Source organism: Eublepharis macularius, chromosome 6, assembly GCF_028583425.1.
Source record: "Eublepharis macularius isolate TG4126 chromosome 6, MPM_Emac_v1.0, whole genome shotgun sequence".
Lineage (NCBI taxonomy): Eukaryota > Metazoa > Chordata > Lepidosauria > Squamata > Eublepharidae > Eublepharis > Eublepharis macularius.
This window is the reverse complement of record NC_072795.1, coordinates 110,430,879-110,447,153: the sequence shown is the minus strand read 5'-3', so window position 1 is coordinate 110,447,153 and position 16,275 is coordinate 110,430,879. Positions and strand designations below refer to the sequence as shown.

Genomic DNA, 16,275 nt, shown 5'->3' with positions numbered 1-16,275 from the left:
CTTCACTACAGCAAACTCTTTCCTCTGCTTGGGTACCCAAGCGCGTCTGCACACGCCATACTCCACTTCTTCCTTACTACAGAGCTCCCTCTTCTGAAGCCACATACTTCCAGGCTCAAGCCAACCGAGCTCTTGTGGCCAGGTGCCCAAGGCTCATCTCCATGGAAACACTGTTGCCACCAGAGCCCCTCTGCTCACTGGGAAGTAACTTTTAACCAGTGGAGGGGCTGCTGCCTATAGGGAGGAATCCCTCCCTTACTCCACATCCTTTCCCCTTGCAGTTTAAAAGGACACACACGGGTTAGGGGGAGGGGAGTACACACTCAATTTCCTCCCTCTCTTTAGGTCCCAGGCTAGTGGGTCAAGAGGTTACACCTGCAATCTCCATCTTGTTCTGGAATGTAGCAGGAGGAGACAAGGTTTCTTTTCCTAGAAGCTTGGGGGGTCCCCCTGTTCCATATCTAGGGACTTCACGATTTCTTTGATCTGGAGGTCTCACTTTTTAAACTTTGAAAATGATTGAGAGCACTAAGGGAATGGAAATAAATATTATTTGGGAGTACACAACAAATACTGCTATTTTGGTAGGATGGTAGTCAATAAACGTCTAAGAGGGGTAGCAGGGAACCCTACATTATATTTCCATCCCCTCGTCAAACGTGCAAATGTTGAGTGCTAGGCAGAATTTTGAGTATTTGCAATAGTATAGGTTATAGGCCACATACCCTCAAGGCAAGAAATACTTGCCTATTGCTGGACTTCTCTTTGTAATTACTCATCATGTAGGGGCAACTTTCCCTGGCAGTGAAGCCGAAGAAACACACCTGCACTCTAAACAAGCCCACTTCAGCACTATTTCTGACTGCATTTATCAGAGGTTCTGCAACAGGACAGGAGTACTCCTAGCAAACCATTGTGGGCAATGCTGGAGGTTGGCACAGGCTGAACTGAACTTTTCACACTTCCAAATAAGTAACCATGGAGCTAGCCTTTGAATCTGACAGTCTTTCAAACAAACCTGGAAGTGACAGACAGGTTATTAGAGTGAGTGGGAAAGCTTAGATTACAGAAATGGATGAAACCCTTGGAAGGCCTTACTAGAATTCAAAACTGGATTCAAACCCGATTTAATGAGGGAAACATGCTGAGCCCAGAACACAAGCAAGTGAACCAAATGTGCGTTGAGGGAGAATGTGAAGAGGCCAAAAAAAATACCAGGTAGGGCCCCACCCTCCAAAGTTTCGAGGTCTTGCAAGTTCCTTATCTACTGCCCTTTCCAAACAGCAAGGGCTATTAGTTGCTGAGCCCAGAAATCCTTCCGCTGTCTTTCCAATAGCCCCTAAGCCCCCCTGCCTTTCCACCTTGCCAGTGAGACATGGCAGAGTTTTATGGACTTGCTGCCGGGACAAAGTCATCCCAGTGAAATTCATGAGGCTTCCCAGAAAGACAGAAATGACATAAGAGTCCTTGCTTTTTGTTGGGAACTATTATAATTAAAGCAATATTTTACAAGCACACAAGAGCTTGGTGAAGAGCAACTTGAAGACAATACAGGAAAACAAATCAGGATGAGTAAACGCACTTGTTAACAGGGAAAATTACAGATGGGCGCATATACATTTGGAGGTTAGACTACGGGGAAGGAGTGGTAGGAGAAAGTCTTAAGTTCTTGCCTAAGTTTTTAAAACCTTTTTACAGCAACAGAGCTGTCCCATTCCTGATCATCTACAACCTTTTGTTGTGGCATAGGCCAAAACTGCTGAGGAAAGGGAGACATTTTGGGAGAAAATGAGCCTCTTGAAGCAACCCATCAACCTATCACTCTTCTATCTTGCCTTGAAAGTCACAGACAACTTAAAGAACAGTACAAGTTTTGACATTTATCACAGGCATCAGGGTTGGCATTTTTTTTTGGTTTAACTGCAAATCAATCTCTAGATCAAGCCAAGAGACTATCAGTGGCATTCCTGTACCAATGATGCATCAAGTTCTGTATAAAGCTGATGCAAGCAGTATTGTTCTTCCATGTGCCCACCCTTTTTATTGGATACAGGAGTTTATTGCGGAGATCAAGCAAGCAGCTGCAATATTCAAAGCTAATTGCTCTGGTGGTCCATTTGTTTTTCTTCCTGAGAAATAAAGACAAAGCGGGGGAGGGAGCATTGTCAAGACAAAGGCTGAAGAAGACACAGTGCGCTCAGATTTCTGCTTAGGTCTTTTAAAGGAACGTTTGCAGTTAACAGTCTTTGCCTTGCAAGTTTTCCCCCCTCTCCTTCTTTCACTGCAGCCACAGATTATTGTAATTCCCGGGGAGGAGGCCTTCACCCACTGAGCATCAAATAAGATGGCCTTCAGCCTGCAGGGGCAGCACAGCAGTATCCATGACTCCAATCTCTGTGTTGCCACCACTTCTTGTTTGTGGCTATTGTTTGGGCATGGCAAAATCCCAGGCAGTCTCCTGTGCACATTTCCACATGGCCCTCATGAGCCGTGTAAAGCCCATGTCTTTGGGCTTCTCCAAGCCCCGCATCAGTCGCTGCTTCATAATGGCAACAAACTCCTTGTTGCTCAGCTCTCCATTCCCTAATGGAAAAAGAGGGAAAAAAATCAGTTAACAAGACCATCTTATATATATATTTGTTGCTGAAGTCTTGGACCATAGCAGCCAAAAAAGCTTCACTGCACAATCAGAAAGGGATTTAGCTGAGGTTTCAGGACTTGTCTTCACTGCTCTTTGGCTGGGTGTTCTTCCCACTTTGACATGAATTTGGCGCACATCTGACTTATCAGTTCTAAAAAGGACAACAGTGTAAACTGGTGTAGCCCTTAAATTACAGCACTCAGACATTCTGGGGATGACAACAGGGTTAACCTGGCAGCAACAAGAAAAGCAGTGGAATTTGCAACCACTGTTGCCACATGGGGAAGCAACAGAGTGTCAGGCTGTTCAGCCCCCCCCCCCCGCCTTTGCGAATCATTCACCTGTCTGATATAAAACAGACCCTTCCCAACCAGCCTGCAGCCTTTTCATTCTCTTACACAGGGCCAAATGGACAATTCTTGTAAAATATCTACGGCCAGGCTAACCAGATAACAGGGTGATCAGATACATGACTAAGGCTCACTTCTCAAAGTGAAAGACCAGCAATACTTTTGCAGTCGCATATTTGCAGACTCCGAGGAAATGATGAGATACAGGCATCACAAGAAGGCCCTTAAACCCCACCCCCCACAAGTTCTCTGTTTTTACCTACTGAACTACAGAAAAGTCCTTTAAATAAAAGGGATATGATTTAAACACAGAACAAGAATCATTCAACACAAAAGTTGTCTTATATTAAGTTGGGAACAGGGCCTAAGTAGATGTTCATGTACTCTCCAGCCATCTTATTTATTTCCACGTATCCCACACTATTCACTGAAGACCCTGCGTTTTTATCTTGTGTTTCTAGTGTATCCCCTGCTTTGTATTGTCATTCACTGCGCCTCAATACTGTAAACCACTTAATTTGTACCAGTCACATTTTGGCGGCTGCGGCTTCCTACTGGCAGCACTCCTGACTTACTGAGGTGCTTCTAAACCCTAATTAACAAGTTGCTCTGTAGCAAAATCCTTGCAAGCTCTTAGCTCAGCGTTCACTCTACAGATAAACACTTAATTACTGTGGATTGGATCCAGAAGGATCTGCTGGAATATTTTCAATTGGGGACAGCACAACAAAATTTCTGCTGGTGGAGAATGGGAGAACCATTTCTGCTACTTGCTCCCTCCTGCTGCCTATTTCCACTTTGCCTCTCCCCCTTGGACCCAGGAGTTGAACTGCAGGGGGCTCAGAGGGCTGAAGTAGAAGAGTGAAGCAGGGAAATATGGCTCCACCATCTTCACTCTACCGGGGGCGCTTTGGATCTGACCCTGTATCAAGCACTATACTGGGGTCATACCTTGCTTATTCCCTGCTTACTCACTGGCTAATGCTACTTAGGAGGAAGCAACTCCTGACCAGGTTGAACTTGCCTGGTAACATAACTCACTTCCACAACCTTTACAGCTCATATTTCAAGCATTCACACATGGGCTAAAGACAACACCCTCTTTCCATTTGTATCCTAGCAACCTTCACTCTTAGCCTAAGACATCCATACCCTGCTTGAATTTCTGTCTAAGAAAATATTTTTATCGAGAAGAAAAAAGAAGAACATGAAGAAGTGGATGGCAAAAGGCAAACATGTAGTAAATATAAAGACTCAACACTCTGCACACATCACCGTTGGCAAGTCTGTAATTCTGCCCAAACCTGACTCTGGGAAGGGAGGGGAGAGATATAGATCAACAGGCAGCTCTACTCAAACAGAAGTTTGAGGATCCTCTGAGAGCAACTGCTACACAGCTGCTGCCACCATAGAATCATACCTCTCAGCAGGTTGCTGATGGGTAGCACTATGCATGGAAATTACAACTTCAAAATAACTTCTCTTCTTCTATATGTATAATTCAGTTTATGGCCTATTCAAGACAGCATGTGGAGCAAAACCGCTGCAAATTTCTGCTGCAGCATTTATTACTCATCAGATGCGGTAATTTCAGCACTGTTTTCAGACAAGCCTAGCTTCCTCTTTTAAGAAGTTAACTCACAATCTTCACCACAAGTATAGTATGGCAAGAAACTCCTAAGCATTCTGTAAACAGCAGGTTTCTTAATGGCCCAATCCAGAAGGAATCTCCATACAATCCTGAACTGAGTGCTAAAAAACACACGACTACAAGTGAAGGTCAACCCACATCTCAGGGTACAGTGAGCATCCTTTTCCTGTTGGTCTGGTGCCAGGCCTTTTGAACAGTGTGGACCAGTACTTCCAGACTGCAAAGGTGTGAAACACGGGGTTTATGCACACATCCTGGTAATAGCATGCCTATATGAACGAGCTCCAACCAGCTTCCCAATACCTAAGGCATTCAGAAATATTGCTGTCCTACTGCCACTGGAGCTTAGGGCCTGAACAACATTTCCTGCTCTTCTGTGACCAGCCACATTCTTACACTGTTATTTTATTTTAGAAATTCCTCATGCTTTAAACGTGGCTTAAGGTTGTACTTGTCATGCTGGTTGGTTTTCTAGACTAACCTGTTAGTTGAATCACTAAGAAAGAGTGTTTGGGCTCAACATGATCTTCCTTCAAATTATTCTTGGCATTTTGGTGTGTTCATGTCTTTATCATGAGCAGGTACTTTTATGAGTTGGTGCTAGGTTATTAGTTTACAAATGAGTATGGCCATCAGAAGCATTCCCCCATCTTTAGGCCAAAATGTGACTGGGAAGGAGCTCCAGGTCAGAATTATTGAGAGCAGATTTCCACATCTCCTCCTATACAAATTTGCTCAAACACTTAGGTCAACTTCAGAGGTGTGATCTGATCACACTTGATAAGCACTTTTCAGCTGTGTAGCTATGTAATAGAATGGCCTCCCAAAGGAAATCCGCTTGGCTCAAACAATCACTGCTTGCCTTGAGGCCTTCAGCAAAACCTGGTTATTTCTAAGAGCCTTTAGAACAAAATTAAGCTAATTGGTCTCCAAGTAACTTCTGGGATGTTTTTGTTGGCAATGGTTTCTCTTAAGCATTCGATGAACTAAGAATGTAACAGCAGCCCCTGTTGGATCACACCAATGGTCCACCTAGACCAGCATCCTGCATTAAATGGCGGCCAACCAGCGGCTGAAAGGTCAGCAACAGGCTAAGACCTTCACCTGGTGCTGCCTCCGAATTCAGAAGTTTACTGCCTGGTTTATATTAGCTGCCTTGGAGGTCTTCTAAAAACAGAAATGAAGAGTTAAATTTTTAAAAAAAGCTGGGAAGGAACGTGCTGTGCTCTGAGTTCTATATTGTTTCAATGCTATAGGCAGATACATAAAGGCTGTTAGTTCAAATGCCAAAAAGGTGCTTGAACATGATTCAACTAGAATGGCTTGTTAGTGCTAGAAATATAATCCGGCATGTTCATTATTCTTGACTGAGACAAGAATTAGAGAAAGGTGACCAGACAAAGAATGTTTGCCAGTTTGTCACCTACTTAGATCCAGGTTATGTTTCTCCTTATTTTGTGCTGTAACAAGGACACTGCCTGGTTCAAACAGGACAAGCTTAATACACAAGGGTGTTTTGGAAAGGAATGGCAATTTTTGGCACAAACATTGAACAGCCATTGTGCCATTATTTTCTAAAACTTCTTTATATACATATACCATTCAACAGAGTTGTGCTATCTAACAATGACCATTTTAATACATTCCACACAGTACAGGCTGCCGCCTTTGGAGAATTTAGATGGACTAAAATTTAAAAAGCTATTACTGTGGTTTGAATTAAGGCTACTCACACAATGATGCCTCGGGTTCTTTTTGAAATAGTAATCTTCACCTCCCTACTGTTCCTATGCAAATGTATCATGTGCAGCCATACCTCTTGGAAATGGGAAAATTAGCAAGATGGAAACCAGAATCTATGGGAGAGTTTTCACCAATGAAAAGGATCACAGAACAACAATGATCTGCATCTATTAAAAGGGAGGATAGGAAACGGCATCCACAGTAGTGGGGGAGATGTTACCAGCACCAAAGCAGATGAATGCAAAGCAATCTTAGAAAACTGTACTAATATGTTAATTTCACTGATTTCCTATACCAAGAATTGTTCTTTGGTTGTTTTCCTTGAAAATAATTCCCATGAGAAAGATAGAATGGAAAACTGGGACACAACAAAAGGAATGTTACCAACAAGAAAGACCCATGAGGCCTTGTTTTTGCCTTCTAGTGGATCTGCTCTGGAGCCAGGGCTTTGGAATCCCACTTCAATTTACTCTCAATTGCGGATGCATGTTTGCTTCCCCCCAGACCTTTAGAGAGGTAAAAAAGAGACAATTTGCACCAACTCCAATCCCAGTGCATTTGGCTCATCGCTTGGAGCTTCACCTAAGAGACAGCCTGTCTTTTCCAAATTATTTCTTTGCAGTAAATGGTCCCTTACCCGCTCCCTAGACATAAATCAAGGAACACATGATGGAAGTACGAAACGTAGAGACCCTTCAGAGAAGCTTAGCCAACACTGTGTCCTTTTTGGATGACTTGCCCCCGTTTATTTATTTTTCCAAATTTATGCTCTGCCCTTTTATTGAAGTACGCAGTGCAGATTGCAAAAATTAAAACGTTTAATATACAAAATTAAACAGCTAGACAACCCTCCATAGCTTCTGCTTCAATCGTGATACTCAAATTCTGAGACTGTTCCTAGCCCTTGATCATACTACTGACTTCTACCACTTTGAGCCTCAGTGAGAAAGGTGGACTATAAATAATGGAAATGAACACAATCCATCTACACTGCTGGCACAGGAATCTGAACCTTTTCTCAACCACTTTCACGTCCATTCATTAGCAAGTCAATGCTACATTTCTTACAGAGGACGATACCACACAGTCCTCACACAGGGATCTTTCCCTCTCTCCAACATCCTTTGCCTTAGCTCATTAAAATGGCAGAATTAAGGAACACTTCTAGATTCAAACTGTAAGCAAACAAGACAATATAAGATTGTCTTTATAATGAAGCAGATTACAGGTTCATCCAGCTGATTACCACTTCCAGTTGAGGCCCCCACCCCTGCAAAGCTCACAAAGTGACCATGGCCTGAAAAAATCCACTTAAAATATCCCCCCTCATTTTTATTTTGTAACATCTGGCCTGATGAAGAATTCTGGGGAACTTGAAAGATTGCACACTGTTATGTGTCATTGGCTGGGACCTAATAAAGATATTGCTTAAAATGTGTTCTTGGCTTTCATGAAGGAAACAGACATCCCTGTTTGACCCCAGTATCTGGTAATAAGTGACATACTGTTTCTTAACACCAACATTCTCTTGCCAGCCTCTGATCAATGAAAACAAACAAACAAAAATAAACAAGCCCTTTCCTAGCACTCCTCAAATATTTCTCCAGTGGACCCTGGAGCTTGTTTAGAGAACGAACATTTATTGCTTTTGGATACGAGACCTAGAAGACAAAAACACCTTAACAGGGCATTTAGAGATTGGCACCCTTCTAGCTACCTCTGTCCATATTCTAAATATATCTGGGTAAGTGAAGCTGAATAACATTATCTGTTTCAGGCATAATGTTCAGATCGCAGAGCAATTTCTTTGCACAAACATCCAAGAATCTCCCGAGCTGGCAAACTGAAAACACTTCTCTTCAGCTTAGGCAGAAAATGCTTGAAGTGCTGTGGGAAATTGTGCAGCCATTAAGTTAAGGGCATATGCAGGGATGGGAGCATGAAGGGGCAATATTTTGTGCAGGGATGCATGCCTTGACTTGCTGCTGTCACTGGCTAGGCTAAGTCGATCATGCAGACAGGAGAGCAGGAGAGAGCAGACCTTGGCTACAAGGAAAGAATGGAAGGAAGAAGGCAATGGAGTAACAGGAGGGCAGTGGAGGTGGTGGGAGCTCAGGGGGAAAAGGGCAAAGGGCTTGAGGGAAGGGCTATTGCAGGGATGGCAATAGCCCAGGAGATGCAGAGAAGCCTAGGAAAGAGAGCAGCTTAGGTAAGTGAAGATTCTGGAAAGCTTAGGTAAGTAAAGACTCCAGACATCCTTCTACAGAGAAAGAACTTTATTTGCTTGGATAAGCTTCATAGGAAAACTAGAACAATATTATACCTTTTTCTATCTTCCCTCGACCCCAATTTTGAAGCAGTCCTGAAACGATATGGCAGTAAAAAGCATATGAGGAGATAACGCTAGCAAGGCGCAGGTATGGATTGATTCTGACACCCTGATGGTTGGGCAGAAGCAGCACCAGCTCTTCACATGTGCTAGATGATGCGGTGGGCATCTTCCCACTCAGATCTTTCCTGACTGCCAGGATAGCAACTAGCAGGGGAAACTATACTTGGATGGGTTATCGGACAGTGACAGTACATGCCTAAAGTTCCCATCCCCCCTGGAGAAGGGAGGATGACAAGAAAGGAAATGAGGATTAGTAACAGATGGGGGAGCACTCTTTTTTTTAAGGCAGACCACCCCTATTGTCTGATCAAAGTAGAGCAACAGTGAAATGAAATGCAAACAGAGTCACCAGCAGGGTTGCACCCGGGTCCCGTAACAGGCACAAGTGGCCCCAGCAAGACGCACATGAATGCTTACTATCAGGAATGCAGTCACTGTTGACAAACTGTGTGACTACTTTGCCTTAGCTTTTTTTTTTTAAAAAAAGCTGTATTGTGGGAAAACAAAAAGGACAGGACTACATGGAAATTCAAAGCACTTACCATCACAGTCGAAAAGAGCAAAAACCACATCGCACACGTGGTCCGACAGCTCCACTTTCGCCACTGTCTTGGCAACCTGCTGCATAGTGTCTGAAAGAAAAATGAGAATTCAGTGTAAGTCAGATGTCAATATGGTCCAGGAGATTAAAGAACACCCTTCTGATCCCTGTGGAGAACGCATCAGAGGCCGGATCTTCTGCCCACGACCCGTCCACCTACCACTTTCCCCTGCAGTGAGAATTACTTCTAATTTTAAACACACTTAGCAACTGGCCAGGCAAAAGGTGCTGAAACCAGCATGTAATTTCTCATTTAACTGCACGGCTGAAGCCAATCACACCAGATGTAGTCTGTCGTTCTGCTGGCGGGCATTTCATTACAATCCATTTGACATGGTAGTGGAGAAACCTGAAGAGGGATGGGCGAGCCCAGAAAGTGACGGATTAAAGCTTGGGAGGCTCAGAAATAGGCAGGCGGCAAATCCATTCCATACATTCAGTGGGTAACAGATGGGTTGAAACTGGAAGCGCAAGGTCCGCCAGCAGCCTTGTCCTCTGGGCTAACTTTTCAAGAAATTAATGGAGATCCAGTGATTCCACCGTTGTAACTCCCATTTGTTTCACTGGTGGTTATAAAAGAGATTATCCTATTGTACTGTGGCCTTGTGTGCATCAGACACCATGATCCAAAGGCTCTTAAAAACATGCAGTTGCCATAGAGGAAACATTATACATTATAATTCACATAAGCAATAAGCGACTATGAATAAAGGAGAGACAGGGCATAACAAATCTTTATTAATGATACACACACACACACTTGCTCTCTGTCTCATGTTCCACTATCTGAACACAGCCTCACCGCCCCCCCCTCACCACTCCCTGCCATGGAACATTTTAGAGCCTGATACCAGCTGAGAGAATTTCACCCCAAGCATTCAACAACGTGCAATAAAGAAAGTGAGCAACAATATTAAACTATATTAAAGGATGTTCACTCAGTTCTTGCTGGTCTCCACTGAGGAGGAATCAAAACAATCTCTGAAGAGAGGAAGGCAGGAAACAAACCTAATTCATAATCACTCCTGGCTATTTGCAGAATCCTTCCCCTACAGGAGAGAGATTTTTAGTAATCAAACATGCAAAGATGACTAAACGTCTTCACAAATATGCCAGGGAAAATTCATGGAGAAAGAAAGTTAGGGTACATTTCCACGTTCATTAAACCTTTTGTAAGCCATTTTTCTTCATAATCCATAAAACAAGATGGCATATCTAAAGCGCTGCCTTTGCCTCCATTTTGTAAATACCTCACACTGCCTGTTTGTAACTAGGGCTGACCTTGGGACCTAGTCAGAAAATGGTTCTGCTCTATAGTTCCACCTAGGCAGGCATTGGGAGTTGCCTGATGGGCTCCCCACCTTGCCTTCCCCATGGGGAGAAAAGTGAATTAATCGACAGAATCTAGGGCCAGGGAGATGTTCATTCAAAGATGTGGTTTCTCTGATGCTGTGAGATGGGATCTTCCTGATCAATTTGTTCCTTTCTCCCTGCTGTCAGAAAAACAGAAAAACAGAGCAAATGCCATGTGGGATTCAGCCACATTCTCAGTCTCTCTGCAGACAGAATCCCCGGAAATGATACCTCTCTCTCAGAAGCCCTGGGTGGAAGACCTTTCCTTGCCTACAGACAGCCCCCCAACCTTAAACGACTTCTCACCCACAATCATGAATCGGCCAGCAGAGTCACCAGCACAGGTACCAGGCCCTGCAACAGACCCAGATGCCAGCTCTGCCCCTATATCTACCCAGGGAATACAATTACAGGACCCAATGGCATCAACTACACTGTCTCTGGCTCTTACAGCTGCTCATCCTCCAATCTGATATATGCCCTCATGTGCCAACAATGTCCTTCTGCTCTGTACATTGGACAAACCAGCCAACCTCTAAGCAAAAGAATAAATGGACACAAATCTGACATTAGAAATGGAAACATCCAGAAACCAGTGGGAGAACACTTCAATCTACCAGGACATTCCATCAAAGACTTAAAGGTCGCTGTAGTTCAACAGAAACCTTTCAAAAACAAAATCCAACGGGAGGCTGCTGAATTGGAATTCATATGCAAATTTGACTCTGTCAAGCTGGGACTGAATAGGGACTATGAATGGTTATCACATTATCACAGGTAACAGATTTCCTTTACAGAGGCGGAATCTGGGGGAGCCCAGTGGCGCCTGGCGTGGGCTTTCGGGGACCACAGTTCTCTTTGTCAGATGCATCTGACGGGGAGAGCTGTGGTTATCGAAGGCTTATATTACATAGGAATTGGATGGTCTAGCTGTTTTACTGCTGCAAACTAACACGGCAAACTCCTTTGAAGCCTCACCCAAGCTAACTGACCCCCACACCAAAAGGAGATGTTTACATTTACTAGCAAAGGAATGTTTTGGTTGCACCCTCCCTCTCCCCCCTAACTGCATCTTCTCTCTCCTCCCCTCCTCCCCCCTCCTCTTCTGTATTTGACCAGTTTCTGTACCATGCATCTGACAAAGAGAACTTGATTCTCGAAAGCTTATGCTACAAAAAAATTGGTTAGTCTTAAAGGTGCTACTGGACTCTTTTTGATTTTCCCGGAATAAAAGATTCTGAGCAGAGGTCAAGACGACCAGTTCACAAACAGCTATCCCTTTTATGGCTTGAAACCAGCTATGGATTTTACAGTGAGAAAAAAAAATCAACAATTAATTATGGAAGGCTGGCAGATGTACTTTCACATAATAATTTTTTTAAAAAATTGGCATAATTACAGAAATGCTTATTCAGGATTACAGCTTCTTAGTTGTCCCTTATGCTCTCCTCCTATGACTGTCCTCCACCCACACCTGCGCTAAAGAGGCCAGCAGAAGTACTGCAGACCTCATCACAATAAAAGGCAAAGTCCTGCAGAGCCAACCAATACCTATCTCCCTCGATTCCTTCTTGTTCAGTGGTGCAGAGCAGGCCAATGTCTTAGTAGAAATTAATGACCCAAAGAATGGCCTCCTTGGTTTGCAAGGAGAGGAACCAACTTGGCATTCACTGTGATGGAGCCCCTTGACCGATCACTGATGTATTTCAAATCACAGCTAGTGAAATCTAAGACACAAAACCACTCATGGGTTTTATCTTGGATTTTGTTTTCCAGGTAAAACTACTTTTAAAAAACTACTTTAAGAACATTACAGTGACTCAGAAGATTGGCTCTGTGTCTTATACCCATCATTGCTCCTCCTCCATGTTACTTTCCTATTCTAGTGATCCTGTGTATGAAAACAATGAAAATATACACGGCTTGAGTGAATCAACCATATATCCCCCCACCATCTGTAGGCAGGGTGAGAACACAGGCTTGTCCCCCACCCCCAATTCCCTTTTGGGGAGCAAAGGGAGGCCTTTGTATGGCTCCTACTCCCCATTCAGCCCCTCCCCTCCCCCTGGAGGACAACAAAACAGGGAAACAGGAGGCATATACAGGCCTCCTCCTCCCACCATTGTCTGCCATGCTGACTGCCTTTGCAGTGTAGGAGTAGGAAGGATTCTGCTGTCCCCCTCTAGGGATCCTTCCATGGGTAGAGACCGCACACTCAGTAGACCTTAGGTTCCATCCTACAGACTCAAGGCAAATAACTGTATATATAGAGTGTGTGTTATATGCTGTCAAGTCACCTCTGACCTATAGTGATCCTATGAATGAGAGACCTCCGAAATGTCCTATCATTAACAGACTTGCTCAGATCCTGCAAACTGGAGGACGTGGCTTCTTTTATTGAGTCAAACCGTTTCATTTTGGGTCTTCCTCTTTTCCTACTGCCTTCCACTTTTCCTAGCATTACTGACTTATCCAGAGAATCTTGTCTTCTCATGATGTAGCCAAAGTACGATAGCCTCAGTTTTGTCATTTAGAGAGCAGCTCTTAATCCTGTTGACTATCATTCTTTGGCCAGTTCAAGGAATTCTGGCCCCTGAGCAGAACATCAAAATAGTATTTTCCTCTGATCAAGGAACAGTATAATAAAATTAAGTAACTGATGGATTCTCTTTAATAGAACCGGAACCTGCTCTCTGCACCATCATCCTAATTCCACCCAAGAGCACGGCCAGCTTTGTGCCAGTTTAAACTTATCCACCAAGTTTTGCATGATGTTTTTAAGGGACAAGATGGTTCTAAAGCTGTAAGGCTTTTTCTATGTACCCTAAGAGAGTGTTCCTTGGCATACAAAAAGAAGGTACTGTACTACTGTTCCAGATATACCCAAATGAAGCCATATAGGACTTTGAATCCTGCGTGGAAAACAATGTGCTGCCAGTACACTATGCACACATGCATACTCTGGAGTATTATTTTCCTGCAGGATGAGATGGCACAAGAGAGGTGGCTGACAAATGGCCAGCCAATGAGCTGAGAAGCTCTGGTGGCCAGGACAACCTTTAACGTTGCACTGAGAAGAAACAAGCTACAGAAAGAGCTGGGCAAATGCCAGGTTGCCAGGATAATTCCAGAATAATTAGCAGGCAAAGTCCCAGATTCCTTGTGAGGTCTTCCAGCAAGACCAGCAATTTGTATTTCATTACCCATTTTAAGGCAGACGAAGTCTCCAAGTCCAGGAATTGTAAGCCAAAACATGGTAGCCAAAATAGTTGGCTCACCTTGGAATGATGAAGAAGATAACTATAGATGAAAGATGTCCTCTTGATCAGGCGTCTAATAAATAGGTGGAAGCAGGGAAAGAATTTCAGCAGAGTTATCCAAGGAGAGTTTCCTTCCATTTGGAGTTCCTGACTCATCTCAGCAATGCCCACAAATTGACCTTCCTAACTTATTATGGGTAGTGTTTCTTGTCTAATGCAGCAAGTGGGGAGGTAAGCTATGGACACAGAATTAACTCATGTCTTTCCTCCTGTCATGCAAGTTTGTGATTTGGCTAAAACCATCCCTGCAAATCAAGGCATATAACTCATTTGCATTTCCTCTCCCAACATCAGAGAATGTTCCAATTGACCTAAATTCAGCAACAATAGGCTCACAGGCCACACACAACTCTAGGACCAAGGTCACCCAGCAAGCTTCCATGGCAGAGTGGGGATTCCAATGAGGATCCCAGTCTGACACTCTGATTACTACACAAAAAGTCAGTCGGTCTCTTTGAAGTCACAGATAGCCAAGGTCCCATCTCACCGACGACTAAAGATCAGTGAAAACTTCCTTCTGAACTCCATTAATTGTTCACATGCACACACAGAGCTGCCTTCAATGAGTCGAATGATCATTCGTCTGTCAAGGTCAGTACTATCTACTCTGACGAGCAAGCGGCTCTCCAGGGTATCAGGCAGAGATCTTCCATATTGGATCCTTTAAAATGGAGATGCTCGGGTTTGAACCTAGGACCTTTGTCATGGAAAGCAGATGCTCTACAGGTGAGCCATGGCCCCTTCCAAGTGTGGTCCCTGTCTAAGTTTGTGCTGGCCCCAAGAAAACTCAAAATGATGCAATACTCAAAATGATGCAAGGTTTCCTCGGAGCATCCACATGTCGTCCTCCTCCCAGACCACTTCCATGGTTCCCTCCCCACCTTTGCTCTGATGTTTTTGAAACCTGCTTTGATCAACTACATCCGGGGAAATACTGTAGTCAAATCAGGATCTCCTGCAATGTGGACAGGAAGACGCAGTTTTCTGCACCTTCTCACTCACATTCAATACCATTTTCCCATGCCATTCTCTCACACCTGCCTTTTCTGTTGCATTTGCAGCAACAATAAGCCCACAACAGGGAAATGTCCCATGCGGAAGCAGCACAGTATCAGAACTTTCTTTGTACCATGTTATGTTCCCCTTGAAATGCTCATGTATATTTGAAATATAAGCATGAGAGGCAGCCATGAGAGCCCTGCTTTATGTGACCCTGTAAAACTTCCATTGTGTTTCAGAGAGTGGCAAATGAACAGCATTCCTGTGACAAGCTAGGGAAGAGCAATGTTTCTCTCATTGGGGAAAACCTCAGAACATAAGAACATAAGCAAAGCCATGTTGGATCAGGCCGGTGGCCCATCCAGTCCAACATTCTGTCACACACAGTGGCTAGAAATCCAGTGCCATCTAAAGGACTGTCAGTGAGGCCAGGACACCAGAAGCCCTCCCACTGCCTTCCTTCCAGCACCAAGACAACAGAGCACCACCTCCCCACAAAGAGAATACCATCTATCTCCTGTGGCTAATAGCCACTGATGGACCTCTGCTCCATATATTTGTCCAGTCCCCTCTTGAAGCTGGCAATGCTTGTAGCTGCCACCACCTCCTGTGGCAACGAATTCCATGTGTTTATCACCCTTTGTGTAAAGTAGTATTTTCTTCTATCTGTTCTAACCCGACTGCTCTATAATTTCATAGAGTGCCCACGAGTTCTTGTATTGTGAGAAAGGGAGAAAAACACATCTTTCTCTACCTTCTCTAACCCGTGCATTATCTTGTAAACCTCTATCATGTCTCCCCTCAGTCGTCTTTTCTCCAGGCTAAAGAGCCCCAAGCGCCTCAATCTTTCCTCATAGGGAAAGTGTTCCAACCCTTTAATCATTTTAGTTGCCCTTCTCTGTACTTTTTCCAGTGCTATGATATCTTTTTTAAGGTGTGGCGACCAGAACTGTACACAGTACTCCAAATGAGGCCTCACCATCGATTTATACAGAGGCATTATGATACCAGCTGATTTGTTTTCAATCCCTTTCCTAATAACCCCTAGCATAGCATTAGCTTTTTTTATGGCAGTCGTACACTGTGCTGACGTTTTTAGTGAGTTATCTATCATGACTCCAAGATCTCTCTCTTGGTCAGTCTCCGCCAGTTCAGACCCCATCAACTTGTATTTATATTTTGGATTTTTGGTTCCAATGTGCATTACTTTGCACTTGGCTACATT

The 16,275-nt window shown here is 43.9% G+C and overlaps 1 protein-coding gene across 1 annotated transcript in view; it reads right to left on the bottom strand.

The window, feature by feature from the left end:
• Window positions 1-1,481: 1,481 nt before the first annotated feature.
• MICU1 (mitochondrial calcium uptake 1) overlaps window positions 1,482-16,275 on the bottom strand; it is a 171,185-nt gene continuing 156,391 nt past the window's right edge. The window contains exons 11-12 of the mRNA XM_054983650.1: window positions 9,320-9,409; window positions 1,482-2,583 (exon numbers count right to left, since the gene is read on the bottom strand). Coding sequence (XP_054839625.1) covers window positions 2,423-2,583; window positions 9,320-9,409 — 251 coding nt within the window. The 3' untranslated portion in view covers window positions 1,482-2,422. The remainder of the gene's footprint in view (window positions 2,584-9,319; window positions 9,410-16,275) is intronic.